Genomic DNA, 16984 nt, shown 5'->3' on the forward strand with positions numbered 1-16984 from the left:
TGATGACAGTCATTATTTGACAGCTAAAAATAACAACAGTATAACAAGCTTAGGGTATATACAGAACAAAGTACATTACCAAATCGATACCTAAACAAAGTAAGGGTGTGTTAAAAGTGGCTAGTACTGGTGTTAGACACACTATTGTCCCATTCCTATATTAGGATTATTGCTGAGAACTGCACAGGTACACTGCGCAGATTATATCTACAAGACTCTGTTACAACTGCTGCAGTTTTAATGGTCTCACTTCACTGAAGGACAGAGTGACCAGAGACCAGCAAACTGCACTGTGACATGTGGCACAACACAATTATTGTATATGGTAACGTTAAAATTGACCATTAATAGCTACAAGGCAGGCTTTTTTAATAACATGGCTACTCAGAGTACACTTCTCAAACCTTGAACAGCCACACACAATAAAAACTCCACATACCCCATGAGTACATGTTTTTGTTTAAATATAATCCAACTATTGATATCTTGGGCACATTATTTGAAAATAATTACTATCTCAGCAGTTCATTGGAGTCATATAGCTTTTTAAATTTCTGAACTTTCCACTCAAAGAACACATTTTTATGAAAGTTGTTGGCATTATTTATAGTCCTACTTGTTTTTAAGGTTTTGGGATTTGAATTCAATGCACAACATTGGAAGAGCTACATGAACTGAGTAGTAATTATACATGAATATTCTTCTTCTTTCGGCTTTTCCTTTCAGGGGTGTCCACAGCGAATCATCTCTCTCCACCTATCCCTATCTTCTGCATCTTCAACACTTGCACCCACTAGCTTCATATCCTCATTTATTACATCCATATACCTCCTCTTTGGCCTTCCTCTTTGCCTCCTGCCTGACAGCTCCATGTCCAACATTCTCCTACCAATATACTCCCTCTCCCTCCTCTGAACATGTCCAAACCATCTTAATCTGGCCTCTCCCTAACTTTGTCCCCCAAACGTCCAACATGAGCTGTCCCTCTGATGTACTCGTTCCTAATCCTGTCCAACCTTGTCACTCCCAAAGAGAACCTCAACATCTTCAGCTCTGCTACCTCCAGCTCTGACTCCTGTCTCTTCCTCACTGACACAGTCTCTAAAACATACAGCATGGCCGGTCTCACCACTGTCTTGTACACCTTCCTCTTGATTTTTGCTGATATTTTTCTATCACACAGAACTCCGAACACCTTTCTCCACCCATTCCAACCTGCCTGCACTCGCTTCTTTACCTCTTTTCCATTACTCTGGACTGTTGACCCCAAGTACTTAAATTATACATGAATATTATTACATATTATTAATACTTTATTATTTACTATTCAGTACAAGACACTATATGACCTGTTTGTGGACAACTGACCATTACTCCCATGTGTGTTTTTGTGCTCTTATTTCAGGTTCAGTCCTTCCTTTTGCTACTAATGTTCTCTATGGAACGTGGTTGAGAGGATTTGGTGTTCATTCAGCTATAAGAGCATTAGTGAGGTCAGGCACTGATGCTGGACGAGGAGATCTGGCGTGCAGTCAGTGTTCCAGTTCATACCAAAGGTGTTCAGGTCAGGGATCTGTGCAGGACAGTCTTAATGCTACAGCATACAAAGGCATTTTAGACCATTCTGTGCTTAGAATTTTGTGTGCAGCCTTTTAGGGGAAGAACAACATATGGGTGTGTTTGGTGTCCACATACTGTTGGTCGTGTCGTGCAGAAGTCTGTGTGTGCGGGGACCCGCACGTACGTCATCACCAGTGCGCGTGCCCGTGGCGTAGAGCGCAAAGCGCCAGCCGGGGTTTACGGTTTTCGTTTCATTTCTAAGCGAGCTTGCTCGTTCAACTTGTGTTGTTAAATAAGATTAGCCATTAGACGGGACATATTTCCGTCAGGTACACAGATCGCAGAGTCACGAATGAACCGCGGCGCCATGAAGAGAAAGTTGCCGTTAGCGAGCTAGCTGTGTTGCTAGCTGTGTTGTTAGCTGTATGTTCCTGGATTTCAGGGAAGCACCACCCTCGCCTGATCATCATCACCATCATCATCATCATCAGCGCGCGAGGATTGGGTTCCGCTCACTGAGGAGGACCGTTTCGGTTTTATAATGGCGACTGTTATGTTCACGCGATTTGTCTGCCTTTTTAGATACTTGCAGGACCCTCGTCATGTCGCCAGGTTTCAGCAGCTTTGCGGAGTCAGGGGGACGTTTTCCCGCAGATCAGCCGCCACGGAGAAGGAGAGCGACCGGGACGTGTCTCCTAACGGTGCATGTGTGAAGCGGTGTGATCGGGACACTGAGAGCAAGAAGTGTGTGAAACAACACGATCCGGTTAACAGCGAGAACAAGGATGTTCCTTTGGCCAGCCCTGGTACTGAAACCTTAAATCCAAGAGGAAGAGTCAAGCCTCTCCGTAAGAACTCTCTGACCGATGATGTTGGTCAGGAGTTCATTATCGAGAACAAGTTCCTCTTCTACCTGTTCACCATGGGCACTGAACTGGGCAATGAGATGTTCTTCATCGTGTTCTTCCCATTCCTGATGTGGAACGTGGACGCGTTTGTGAGCCGGCAGGTCATCGTTGTATGGGTCTGGGTGCTGTTCTTCGGACAGACCACCAAAGACCTGGTGGGGTGGACACGACCTGCATCGCCACCCGTGGTCAAAGTGGAGGTCTTCTACAACGTCGAGTACAGCATGCCATCTGTGCATGCCATGACTGGAACCTCTGTCCCTTTCTGTCTCTTCATGCTCACTTACAACCGCTGGGAGGTAATGCTCGAGTTCCTTGGTATCCTGCATGAGTCAGGGACTGAGGGCCATCATTCAAAATAATGCCAGCAGTTTAGATCTTGTATGTGTTTCACCATCATTCATTCTGAAATCTCATGAAGAGGCTATGCTGGTTTAGTTGAAATAACAAAACTGATATAATAATTATGTGCTGGATTTACATTTCTGGCATTTATCCAGAGTGACTTATAATTTATCTCATTTTTACATCTGAGCAATTGAGAGTTAAGGGCTTTGCTCAGGGGCCCAGCAGTGGCAGCTTGGGGGACCTGGGAATTGAACTAACAACCTTCAGATCAGTAGCCCAACACCTTAACCACACTCCACTATAACTTGTAGCTGTGTACTTCATTACAATTTACAGGTAGGTTAACAAAAACATTTTCCTGTTCAGTATTGAAAAGTTTTCAGGAGGTTGTTCTTTCTGAATTATAAAAACTGCCTGAGAGATTGCCTGTAAGTTTTGCAGACACCTGACCGTCACACCCATATGCGCTTGCAGGCTCTGTGAAGGATGCTCAAGTTCTTCTGCTCCTACCTCAGCAGACCATGTCTTCATGGACCCTGCTGTGTTGCTCAGGGGCATTGTCATGCTGGAACAGGTTTGAGCCTCGTAGATCTAGTGAAGGAAAGCTGTAATGCTACAACATACAAAGACACTTCATTAAACTTCCAAGACAAGTGCGATTCCAAGTTTGTGGAAACAGTTTGGGGGAAGAACCACAATTACACATGGGTGTAATGCCCAGGTGTCCATATACATTTAGTCATGTAATGTAGGTCTAAAGGTAGGCTCACATTTGATGCACACTGTATAAATGTTCTCATGTCTAATCTGTTTGACAAAAGGGTCATGTGGTAGCTTAGTGGTTAAGTTGTTGGACTACTGACTGGAAAGTTGTGAGTTGTGAAATCCCAGGTCCACCAAGCTGGGCCCTGAGTAAGGCCCTTAACCGTCAATTGCTCAGTTGTATAAAATTAGATAAAAATGCCATGAATGTAGAACGTCATCATTTAAAAGGTGCCAATGGAACGAGCCAATAGAGTATAATTCAGTGTTGCAGTCAGTGCCTGTGAATAGATTTTGATTGTTTGAGTGATTAAATACCTCCTCTAGCTGTAAACCTCTACTTTTGGGGAATGCACAGAAAGGATGTTTTATCACAGAGTGTATTTTTACACATCTGTATCTTTCACACATTTTTATTTTATACATGTTTTCCAGCAGTCCAGTAGGAATAGCATTGGAGATCTTGTAGGAAGAAGATGTGCTCAGTTTGAAAACACACACACACACACACACTCACACACACACTCACACACTTTGTTGAATTATGTTATTTTAAGTAGTACTTTAAGATTATCAAATGTTATTCATTCAGTCATGCATTTTGATGTCCCGCTGTGTGCGAATCTCATATTACAAATGCTTTGTCACCAGGATCCTCTTGCACGTTCCTTGTCCTGGAAATGCACTGCCTGGGAGCTGTAAACGCTTACAGGTTTAGCATGACAAGAGAAAACCTCACATCACTCTAGATATCACTTTCAGTAATGGAGTTCTACATAACAGGCAAACGTTTTCATGAATAAGATACGTCTTGAAGGTTTAGACTAGCAGTGATTGTATCTCAGGTTCTCTTTTTGACTAATGGAAAAGAAGTCTCATTCTAGGTTGGAGATCCTTTACAATATCTATGACTTCTGTGCAGGTTTTGTGTGATGCAAAACAAAATCAACAGTGCAGCATATGAAAAATGTGTTTAAAGCAGTTTCAGTTGAGTTCTATTTAAGGCTGTGTCAAGGCAATGGTTAGTAATTCAGCATTATGCACTTATTAGGCAGTGATTGATTTTGCTCATTAATAGGCTTCCATTACATGTTAGACCCACTGCTTGACTTATGTAGTAAAAACGTTTCATAGCCACATTGATTTCAGCATTTGTCATTTAGACAGGATGAGTATAGAGCTGCTGCGTGATAACAGTGAATGGCCTCTGATCTCTTGGGTAATGTACAGGCAGTGAGATTTACCGAGGTCATACACATGGTGGTGTGAACTCTAAAGTTCATTGAGTCAAGGGTAAGTTGCTGCAAAGAACCACTTAATGCTTTTTCTGCTCATTGGTTAAATACCGAAGGTTCCAGTTAGATGTTAGATGTTTGTACCAACTGGTACGAATGGTGCTAGTTTAGAATAAAAAAACAACAACTCTCTTACAACGCTTTGAAGGGAGAAAAGGTTTCTATCATGTGGCGTAATCCATTATCATTCTCACTGTCAGTTTTGTATTTAACAGGTGATGTAATGCGGAGAAATAAGAAATAATGGACATAAATGGCGAACACAGAGTAAAAGCTTTATTGGATCTCTGTTTAATACACTATATTGCCAAAACTTTTGGGACATCTGCTTTTACATGCACATGAATGTAATAGAGTTGGCCCGCCCTTTGCAGCTATAACAGCTTCAACTCTTCTGGAAAGGCTTTCCACAAGGTTTAGGAGTGTGTTTATGGGAATTTTTGACCATTCCTCTAGAAGCATGTTTGTAAGGTCAGCCACTGATGTTCAGTGGTTCACTGATGCTCTAATTCATCCCAAAGGTGTTGAGGTCAGGACTCTATGCAGGCCAGTCAAGTTCCTCCACACCAAACTCGCTCATCCATGTCTTTATGGACCTTTATGGACCTTACTCATGTTGGAACAGGAAGGGACCATCCCCAAACTTTTCCCCCAAAGTTGGGAGCATGAAATTGTCCAAAATGTCTTGGTATGCTGAAGTTATTTAGAGTTCCTTTCACTGGAACTAAGGGGCCGAGTCCTGAAACACAACACCTGAATTCAATGATTTGGAGTGGTGTCCCAAAACTTTTGGCAATATAGTGTATTTCATTCGTTATTCCTTCTGTAACATTGTTGTCTCAGACCATTCAAATTATGTGAAAGTTTGCACTAACAGTAGAGAGGTCAGAACAAGCTCAAAGTTCCATCCTGACTTTATTTTATGTTTTTGCTGTTCTGGTTTTTTTTTTTTTTTTTTGACTTTGAGGTGACTTCAGTCATTTGCAAATTTGCAAAGAAGATAAGCATCGCAATACCCCGAGAACAATGGAGCTGGAACAATGGTTTGACCCTCTTCTCTTTGTGTCTCTTTGACTCAGCTGTGTTTGCAGAACCCACTTAAACACGAAGACATTTCTTGTACAAAGATTTACAGGACTCAGCAGATAGAGCAAAACGTTTGTTTTTCTCAAACCTCTGTGCAAATCATTCTCGGCATTTGCACAGCAGTTTGGCATACATTTGCAGAATGCAAAGCCGTATCCCTGAGGAGTGTAAACCAGCACTGCTGAGCAAATGTCTACCACAGGAGGACATTATCAAAACCTGTGTACATGGTGACCCAGTCTGTCGTAGATTTTCATTTTGAAATGTTGGTCAGTGGTTAGTATTTATTTTGAAATCTTCTTACTTTGTTTTTGAATGACCCTTGTCTCCCAGTAGCAGTAGATTTAGAAAGTGTAGATTGCACTGATCTGATATCCACTGGCTGCACTGGGACAATATCAGCAGAATCTCAGAGGAGCTGAGGAAGCTTGAAATGCTTATTTTTCTAAAGAGGAATTTACGTCTCATGATACAGTGAGCACAAGAGCAGAGAATAAGCCAATTTACACTCATCACGTGCAAAGTTGAAGGTGTGGGAGCTAAGTTAGTTAAATAAAATCTCAACTAGGTCATTTTAATGTTTGCTTAGTTTTACACAGATGTAATGCTAATGGAATATTCATTATAAAGATTGGGAAATACAACATTAATTAATGCACTTTTCTGAGATTGTACAGGATCCTTTTTTAAAAAAATAGGACTCTGAAGTAGTTGATTTGATATTTTTAGTGAACTATTAAAAGTGTAAAATGTATTATTTAGTACATTTTTGTCTCTGATTTAATTTAGTCATGTCTTTTTTATTTGGCTGCTCATGCTGTGTCACAGGGCAGCGTAACGTACTTAAAGGGAAGTGTTATCTACCCTCTTCCACATGCATGATTTTACAGACACACATGATAGGCTAGTGTTGCTGTGATTGACAAGGGAAAGAGTATGAAATGCCTGAATAGACTGCCCATAGCTGTCCTCTGGTCAGTCCTCAGGTCAGTCAAGCCGGGACAGAGACTCTTCAGAGACATTTGTGTTCATTTCCAAGTTATTTCTGGTTTTACTCATTTTTTGTTTAATTACCATATTATAATATTAATCATTGCCTAATTTTCCTATTTTTTTGCCTTCACTGTTAGTACTGAGGGCACTTCATAACCAAAGCAGTTTAACCGACATTCCAGTGTCTGTAGTTGCAAAAGAAAATTTGTGTGTTACTTAAAAAAGCGAAATGGGAAAATCAATACAAATACAAACCTGCTCTTCCTGGCTCATGTTGTGTTTGTGTGTTCAGAGTCAGTCTGTACGGTGGAAATAGTTACTTAAAATGTTTAATCGTTTAAAATGCATTTTCTCCTCTCCCTGTGTCTCAGTACCCTTTCCTGTTTGGACTGACCGTGGCCATATGCTGGAGTTTCCTGGTATGCATAAGCAGAATCTACATGGGAATGCATTCTGTCCTGGTGAGTAAAAAAACTCCATGCAGTTTGAATGCACAGATCTAGTGAGTTGAGGATTTAGAAAACGTCCTCTTTCCTCCATTCAAGCGCATTTTGAACATTCATAAACGTGTGTGCCATTGTTTCTCTGTCTCTCTCTCTCTCATTTGCTTATCTGTTACATTCGGCAATAAAGCATATTTTGATTGCATGAACCATTTCAGCCAAGACAAAAGAAAATGAAGACTAGCCTCTTTTGTGAAAAGCTGGCCATGTAACGTGATTATACATTTAACCAAGAAGCAGCTGCAGTCAGAAGCTGACTCCTAACTGTTATCTCGTACACCTCCGCAGTCCCGACCCCACGGGATGGATATGGATGCTCACGAGCTAAAGCCGTAGATCAGTGAGTCATCATGGCTGACTCATCCTAGCATCTGCTCTACTGCGTTTATCACAGCACATCGGTTCTGTTTTTCTTTTTTCTTTTTTCTTTTTTATCAGTTTTCTTCCACTGATCCTCTTTGATTGGGCGCTTGCTATCCCAGAGGAGCCACTGACTATCAACACTTCGGCTGTCTGTGAAATCGGTGATTCAGACTGTCACGTAGTGGCTCTGTAATAATACACTTTCTGCAGCCTGCATGGTTTTTATCCTTTTAACAAAGTCACCAAGAACGTATCACAGAGCCTGATAGCTAAACGTTGAAACATCCTTTACCGTCATCTGACATTACACTGTGTTTAAATATGCGTCCAAAACGAAATATATCATTTTTCTTTCTTTTTTTTTTTGTCCATTGATTGTTTGTAGAAGTATAGGTTTACACAGTAAAACTCTTCACCTTCTGAGGTTTGAGTTATGCTCATGGAAATGACACCGGACACCAAAATTTGCTCTGAATACCAGCGTGTAATCATGTGACGAATTGCTTGCTTGGGGGTTCATCTTGTGTCAGATTACCCCCGACTCACTTTCACTCATCTGTAGTCGAAGTGACAAATCATCAATATATTTTTTGCTGAACATCTTAAAGGAAAAATCCAGCAACAAATTTGCTTGTGTTAATATTGATGATTTAAGCGATTGTGAAATTAAATGTATCCATGATCCAATAGTTAAAACAAATGAGTCAGCACAGAGTTTAATAAATAATAAATAATATAGTCAATAATTTGTTAAATAATTCTTTTGGGCCATTGAAGATTGAGCATAAATACTGATTTGCAACTCGTTCAGTGTGGATTTTATTCCCTAATTTATTATTTCCCTTATTTATTTATTTATTTTTTATTAAAAGCTAGTATTATTTGCTTTCAATATTTTGCACAACACTAGTTTTTCCTGACCTTCAAAACCTTCTCATTACAGCGAACTGTGTTAAAGGTGTTGTTTATAGTAATCTCACACACAGTGGAATATTTCTTAACGCAATAAATATCAGTGATAAGATACAATACATGTTTTGTTAGGCCCCACTGTCCATCAGGGCTGCATTTAACCTTGCATTTTGTGCTTTATGTGTGTGTTTGTGCTCCTCTTTTCAGTTATTCTACACATTTAATGATAGTATAGCTTCCTGCTCCTGGATTTGTCTGTGATAACAGCGTATACAAGGCTGAAAGTCTCTTTTCTCGTGTAGTCAGCAGTTTCTGGCTGATTACTCTCCTGCCTTCTCCATGTTTTTACTATCATGATCATATCGCTTGAAGATAATTGCCACCAAGGTATGATAGCCTGATTTGTCACATGTTAAAAGTTATCCTGTAATCTGCTTCCAACCTTGAACACACTTCAGGCCAGATCAGATAGCAGGGAAGAACAGGTGTGCCATTAATTTCCAACCTGACAGCATTGGAACAGTGCCAGACCTGCTGGAGCTCATGTCACTGAAGAAAGAACGGAGGTAGACGATGAGCAGAAATTTGCTGTGAGGTGTACAGTAGAAAGTTGCAGAGGTGGCTTGTTCCCGTGAAATAGAGGAACTCCCCTGTCTTTAAAAGTTCGTTGGCATTGTTTTGTTTAAGGTGAACAAATGATTTAAAGGGGATTATATTGCATTTTCTTTTGTACAGCGCCATTAGCAGTTGTGTTGTAATACAGAATGGTGTGAAGGGTTCAGTCGAACAAACTCACCTCTCTACACTCACACAGTATCAGTTACAGTCCTGCCAGGTGATTACACAGAGTGACACCTACTCTGTATAGGAGTTGAATTATAATCCTTCAGCCCCGTTTCAGTGACGTTTCCGTTATACGTCATCAGCAGCCTTGTTATTGTCACAAGTGATAAATGTGAATCAGGTGTATTTATCCAATCACTGATTTTCAGCCAAAAATGAGTTCGGTGGAGAAACTAAACGTTGATCGATTGCGTACACGTCGTCTAAAGTACAAATTACACAAAAGGACAGGTGAGAGAAGATTAAGATTAGTGTTGGTTGGTTTGAACAAAAGTGTTGAGGCTTTTCTATTTAGGGTTCAGAGAGAACATAATTGAACCCAGTAGAACATTACATGTTTGAAATTATTTGTGTGTAATAATACTAAAGGGCCAAGCCCAACCCCTGAAAAACACCTCAACTCAGTGATTTGGAGGGGTGTCCCAAAACTTTTGGCAATATAGTGTATTTATTTTACATTTATATTCAATATTACATTTAACAAAAACACTTGATGATGATGATTATTATTATTATTTATCAATGAGACCTGAGGATATAACATATCGGTCACTCCTAATAGTCTGTCACCAGCAGCCACATCTGGAAAGCTGGTATGTGAAATGGTGAAAGGGCCAACTTGAAGAGGAAGTCCAGATTACCACTTAAGAGTGAAAACAGGAAGCTAGTACAACAGGCACATAATTACCTCTCAGGAAGTATCCAGACTGAGGTATAGTGCGTACTTGTTTTCAGCACAGACTGTAAAATATAAAATATAAAATATTTTATTTTATATTTTAAATATATTTAATATATAATATTAAATATTTAATATATATATTAAATATTTAATATATATATTAAATATATTTATTTTATATATATCATAAAATATTTGCGTGAATTATAAAAGATGAGGCCTGTTAAAATTTTGGTTGATTTACTACTGCCTGAGTTTTGTTTTTCTGATTGAGGAAAAAAAAAAAAAAACCTTGTTTGCACTGGTATAAGAACAGCTGCGTGAGGAACTTCTGATTTCACTTCCTTACTTCACTGTGTATCCTTTGAAAGCGTCGTTAAAGACGTCAGAACACAGAACACAAGACCGCAAAGGAACAGACCAGGACTTTGTGTTGAGGCTCTGACATGTTTAAAATCACTCCCTCATTCATTATTTGCAACGTAGTCAGTTATTCACAGAGCACTGAGGACCGCGGTGAAGGGGGAAAAATGGCCCGAATTCATACAACACTCTAAAAATGACATTGTTTTCCTGTTGTTTAACCAACAGGCTGAAATCACAACCACATTACTGAAGCCATTGTGTGCATTTAATGCACCATTAACAAGTACATGATGGCTTTAATAGTCATTAAAAATGATCTTTATATTTATAATTCCAGTGTCTGTCCTGACAAGTATATTTTAAACTGAAAGAAATGCACATGTACTATCGAGGTAGTGTGCTAGTGTGGGTGTATAATAGACGTACGATGCATAATGGATTGTAATAACGTGTACCATCCGGGGAATAGAATTTGTCCAGTGAGAATTTGGACAGCTAGAAGACTGCTGCATTATGTGCTAAATAAGGAATGTATTCAATATGGGTGTATCGATATGATGACTTGAATTGATGCATCAGATTAACTCTTTTTTTTTTTCCCCCAGAGGCCAGAAAATTGATTTTGTGCCTGTTTTCTTGTGTCCGTGTTCAGTATTGAATGTGTTTGTCATGTCTCACTTCACAGTCCTGATTAATGTCTCAAATGAAAGTAGACACTCAGAGTAGAATTTGTAGTTTTCCCTAAGTATTTATCTTTTCTACCTAGCCTACTAGGGGCAATATATTCATAGATATATTCATAGTTGCTCTGTGTTATGGTATCTGCCATATGCCATAAATGTAAATCTGTTAAAAAATCAGTATAAAATTTTGAATACTAGGTTCCAGTGTCATGTTGTTGCTTAGTGACTGCTTTTCCATGTAAAAAAAAATATGGAAATATATTTCCATTCATTTCAATAGGAGGTGATCACAGGCTTCCTGTACAGCTTGCTGATCCTGGCTTGCTTTCTCCCAGTGCTGGAAGACATTGACACGTTCTACTTATCGAGCAGCATGGCTCCTGCAATCATTCTGCTGCTGCATGTGGGCCTGGCTGTGCTCGCCTTCGCTCTGGATACGTGGAGCACGTCCCGGGCTGACACCGCCCAGGCTCTGGCTACCGGGGCAGGGGGTGCACTGGCAAGCCACCTCAACCAGCAGCTGAGCCTGCAGCCTGACCCGCCTGCCTCCTCGCTACCCCTCAAGATGCCCTCTATCACCGGTGCACTGATAGGAGACACTCTCCTGCGCTTGCTGATCGGCGTAGCAGCTCTGCTGGCTGTGCGTGCGATCATGAAGGCCATCGCTATCCCACTAGCCTGCCAATTATTCAGCGTACCCTCTAACGATGTACGCAAGGCGCGGCAGAACCCTTGCGTGGAGCTTACATACCGTTTCCTGGTTTATGGAACAGTGGCCTTTTGCTGTGTCTTCCTCGTGCCACTTCTCTTCCTCGGTCTGAACCTGTCATGAACAAACTATCAGGCTTTTGCCTTATCTAGTAATGTGGTATTTGTTTTTGTTTTTGTTTTTTTGGGAACCGAATTACAGTTTTCTGCAAAAAAAAACTTTTTTGGGAGCTATCTGAAATGGCATTAGATGGCAAAGTAACCACTAAACTCAACTCACTATCCAGTAAATATGTTTTTTTAATTATTTTTCATCGTTCTCTCTGATTTTATTGTCAATTATTAATATTTTATTTCGATTTTTAACGTGTCTGTCGTTAATCTTTTCAAATCTTTCTTTAATAAACCAAAGTGTTATTAATTTTGCCAGAACACAGAAGGGTAAATATTAGCCTAGGCAGCTTTTTTGCACAAGAAGAATGATGGTGTTGGTCAACATCAGTATTCAGAGCATAACCTAATCATGAATTTTAAATTGAGCTTCATTAACGACTGTTATTCACTGAATCAATGGTTTAGTCTATAACTGTTCTGACTAATTCCTTATAGCTATATAAGCTTATATAGTCCCTATTTGTTTTGTACTGACTATAGCCCATTTGTTGCAATCCAAGTGGAGCTAAAAATTGTACAGATCATTGATTGGTCAAATGAATGACTGGGTGCATTAAACATTGTGTGACTTGCACTAGGCCTGGACACAAATGTTCCCAGACCGCAATGTTTGGTTTTGAAATGCTATAATTGTGCAGAGCAACAGATGGACCACAGTTAGCAATTGTGTAGCTTCACAGTGCATCTGTAAGGGTGTGGTGTAGCTACGACATAGTTGTGCTTATTGCACCAGCTGTGTCTCAGAGGTGAACAAAAGGTTATGCTGTAAAACGAAACATCGTAATATTTAGGAGTGTTTCTGCTTTGCATTGTGAGGATCCTGTTTGTTTTATCTCCACCCATCTCCTCGGCAGTATTCCTACCTACACCCATCCTGCACCATTGTGTTCTATAGTACACTGGCTCCTTTCCCAGCAAATCAAGTCTGAGCACACTCACAAGCTCTGCCTAGCCATGTTAAACTTGTATATACAAACCCACTCCTGAGGGCTTTTCCTTTTAAGGCCTTTCTTTGTCTTCTAATACTTCATCCTGAAGCATGTCTCTTCACTTCAGAGCAGCACAGGGCAAAGTGTGTTGAAAGAATGCTGTTTTCAGACTAGTTATATTCAGTCATACTTGATAGTGCCTAGTGTCTTAATTTGAAATCCTCTTGTTTTTCCTCCTTTTGTATCGTGTACTTTGCATAAATAAGACATGTTGAGAGAACAAGGAGAGGATGACTTCCTGTTAATTCATTTTGTGTGCACAAATTTATACATGTCCAATCTAAACCTCTGGCCTGGTCTTCAGTCTCACAGACATTCTCACTGAACATGTCACGTTAAGTCTTGAGTCAATAACATTTCGTGTGTGTGTGTGTGTATAACAGATGAGAGAATGCATCACAGGGCTTGTTTCTGTGTTAAACTATTTTGTGTATGAAATGTTTTGAATCCTGTACGGTGTAATTTAATTCTAAAATTAAATAGTAGAAGTATATAAATTATATACAATTTCAGTTCAGCATATTCAGGCTTCCTGAAGTGTAACACATGCTCAAATCAAATATAAATTGAAATTCTGTGGTCAAAGTAAACTAGACTTGAAAAGATAGCAATTAAGGATACTTGAGTAGAGATCTGATACATTCATGTATCTTGAAACAAGTGATCAGTAAGCTCGGAAATTGGGCAGAATTGAACAGTGGATTTCTCAGTAACTCAGGACGTTCAGATCTGCAAGAGACTGGGGATTTAGACTGATTCTAAAAGCCAGAGTGTCATACTTGAATGACATTATACTGAAAATATCTTGATGTACTGTTTTTTTTGTTTGTGTTACGTGTAGTCCTTAGTGATTTTAATGACATTGCTTTAATGACACAACTCCATGCCATGGGATTTGTATATTTTCTCATCTGTCTGAAAAAGCGAGTGAGGAGGCGGAGGTCCAGACAGATGTCTACATGCAAAGTGCTCAGTATTTGTCATAAAACATTTATTACTCTGCATAATTTGCGTTAGGTTGTGGAAAGCTCTTTATCTCAGTCTATTTTTTACCCGTGATTGAAATGTGAGTTTGTATTAAGACCGATTCAAGTGTCTGGTATGCAGCACATCTTACACTTCAGACCTTATGCTACTAAAAAAACAACAACAAATCACGCATTCTGCTTTGCTTGTAGTCCAGCTCTTATGGATGGACTACAGCACATCATGTACTTGTGCTACACAGAAGCCATAACCAGTGTTTGGAGGTTAAGAGGCATCATTATAAAGCCTGTGTTATGCACTGCTGTTAATGTGGAACCACACAACAACCACAGCCACAAAAAAACACTTAAAAATGGGTGGTTTGCATAAAAAGCTGTCATTAGACACTCATTGTGTGTTAGATTAATATGTCACTGATATGAATCTGTAAACTAGGCCACAATAAATATAGTATTTGAACATCTATGTGTGTGTTACTGTGTGTATATTGCTGAGTGCAATCTCAGTGGTGGCTGTGTGATGTGACCTAAAATGTGACCATGAAATTCTGATGTGAATCAAAGAAGCTTTTCTGGATTTCTACCAATTAGCCCTGCAAGCAAATGTTAAAACTAAAAGAAAAGAGAAAAAAAAACAGTACATTAATTTGATCACTCATAAAATAGACACAAAGTAAAATTCTGATCTATTTCTATTTTAATGCACCATAAAGCATAATTTCAATTATTTGAGTTAAATTGTTAATACATTTGCACAAATAACTGATCCAGAACATATACTACTGTATATTGCCAAATGTTTTGGGACACCCTTCCAAATCATTGCATTCAGGGGTTGGGCTCGGCCCCTTAGTTCCAGTAAAAGGAACTCTTAATGCTTCAGCATACCAAGACATTTTGGACAATTTCTTGCTCCCAACTTTGTGGGAACAGTTTGGGGATGGCTGCATCCTGTTCCAACATAACTGCACACCAGTGAACAAAGCAAAGCAAGTTGAGAGCATTAAATGGGGGCATTAAAAATTGTCCAAAATGTCTTGGTATGCTGAAGCATTAAGAGTTCTTTTCACTAGAACTAAGGAGCCGAGCCCAACCCCTGAAAAACAACACCTGAATTCGATGATTTGGAGGGGTGTCCAAAAACTTTTGGCAGTATAGTGTAGATAGCATCTATTTTCAACTGATAAAATTGTGGCCATTAAAGGCTGTCCCTTTTAATACTGTACATGTCTCCTGACTCTAATTAACCAACTACATCTTTACATAGTCATAGCCCAATTTGAATGAACACTGCTATTAGGGTCAGCTGTATTAAGGATCTCAGCCTTCTGAGACAGCCTTCTTGTTACTTGCACAATCATAATTATAAACTATCAGCACAGCTGACTTGTTGTCTTCAAAGATGGGATCAGGTATGTGTGTGTGGATTTTGTAAGAATCTTCAGTAACATGTGGTTTGTGTTTTTAGAGTACCCCCTAAAGGAACACATTAGATTTACACATTAACACTGAGTAAGGCTTTATCCCTGTATAGGTTGTCTTTATGCTGTATCATTACATCAATTTTTTGTCACTGGATCTAAGGCCCAAACCTGTTCCAGCATGACAGTGTCCCTGTATACAAAGAGAGATCACTGAACACATGGAGGCACTTGAGTGTCATGCACAGAGCCCTGAATTCAACCCCATTAAATACTTTGAGGATGAACTGGAACTCCAGTTCCACACCAGACTTCCTCACCTTACATCAGTACCTCATCTTATTAATACTTTCATATCTGAATGATCACAAATCCCAACAGACATGCTCCAACATCTAGTGGGAAGCCTTCCCAGAGGAGTGGAGCTTATTATAACAGCAGAGGGGGAATAAATCTGGAGTCGGATGTTCAACAAGCATGATGGTGCCCACAGACATATAAACTTATATAAAGGGTTATTGGTTTGGATAATAATTATAATAATAATGATGACGATGATGATAATTATAATCACCCCATATTACAACAAGAACAACAAAAACAACAACAACAACAACAATAATAATAATGACGATGATGATGATAATTATAATCATCCCAAATTACAACAACAAAAACAACAGCAACAATAATAATCACCGCCATTACAACAACAACAACAACAATAATAATAATAACGATGATGATGATATTACAAGAACAACAGCAACAATAATAATCACCCCCATTACAAGAACAAGAACAAGTACAAGAGCAACAACAACAACAACAACAACAATAATAATAATGACGATGATGATGATAATTATAATCATCCCAAATTACAACAACAAAAACAACAGCAACAATAATAATCACCGCCATTACAACAACAACAACAACAATAATAATAATAACGATGATGATGATATTACAAGAACAACAGCAACAATAATAATCACCCCCATTACAAGAACAAGAACAAGTACAAGAGCAACAACAACAACAACAACAACAACAACAACAACAATAATAATAATAATAATAATAATAATAATAATAATAATAATAATAATAATAATAATAATAATAATAATAACGCCACCTTGTGGTGATGTGTAATATATTTTTCTTTTTTCACTAATATATTTTCACGTTCACTTTTCAAATAGTAATAACTTACTTTATGAGAATTTTCTCAACAAAATACACAGACTCGAATACAAAAGCTGAATATTCAAGAAATCATGGGTGGTTTTATACAGTATTTGTAGTTTTATATATATATACATATATATATATATATATATATATATATATATATATATGTGTGTGTGTGTGTGTGTATATATAAATAACTACA

At 38.9% G+C, this 16984-nt stretch overlaps 1 protein-coding gene across 1 annotated transcript; it reads left to right on the forward strand.

Annotated features, from left to right (window-relative positions):
• The first annotated feature begins 1740 nt into the window (after nt 1-1740).
• On the forward strand, nt 1741-14619 carry sgpp1a (sphingosine-1-phosphate phosphatase 1a). Its single transcript, XM_058379425.1, has 3 exons — nt 1741-2767; nt 7324-7413; nt 11585-14619. The coding sequence occupies exons 1-3, from the start codon at nt 2102-2104 to the stop codon at nt 12134-12136; spliced, it is 1308 nt and encodes a 435-aa protein (XP_058235408.1). The 5' UTR covers nt 1741-2101; the 3' UTR covers nt 12137-14619.
• The last annotated feature ends 2365 nt before the right edge of the window (nt 14620-16984 follow it).

The sequence above is a fragment of the Hemibagrus wyckioides genome, linkage group LG25 (assembly GCF_019097595.1).
Source record: "Hemibagrus wyckioides isolate EC202008001 linkage group LG25, SWU_Hwy_1.0, whole genome shotgun sequence".
In the NCBI taxonomy this organism is placed as follows: Eukaryota; Metazoa; Chordata; class Actinopteri; order Siluriformes; family Bagridae; genus Hemibagrus; species Hemibagrus wyckioides.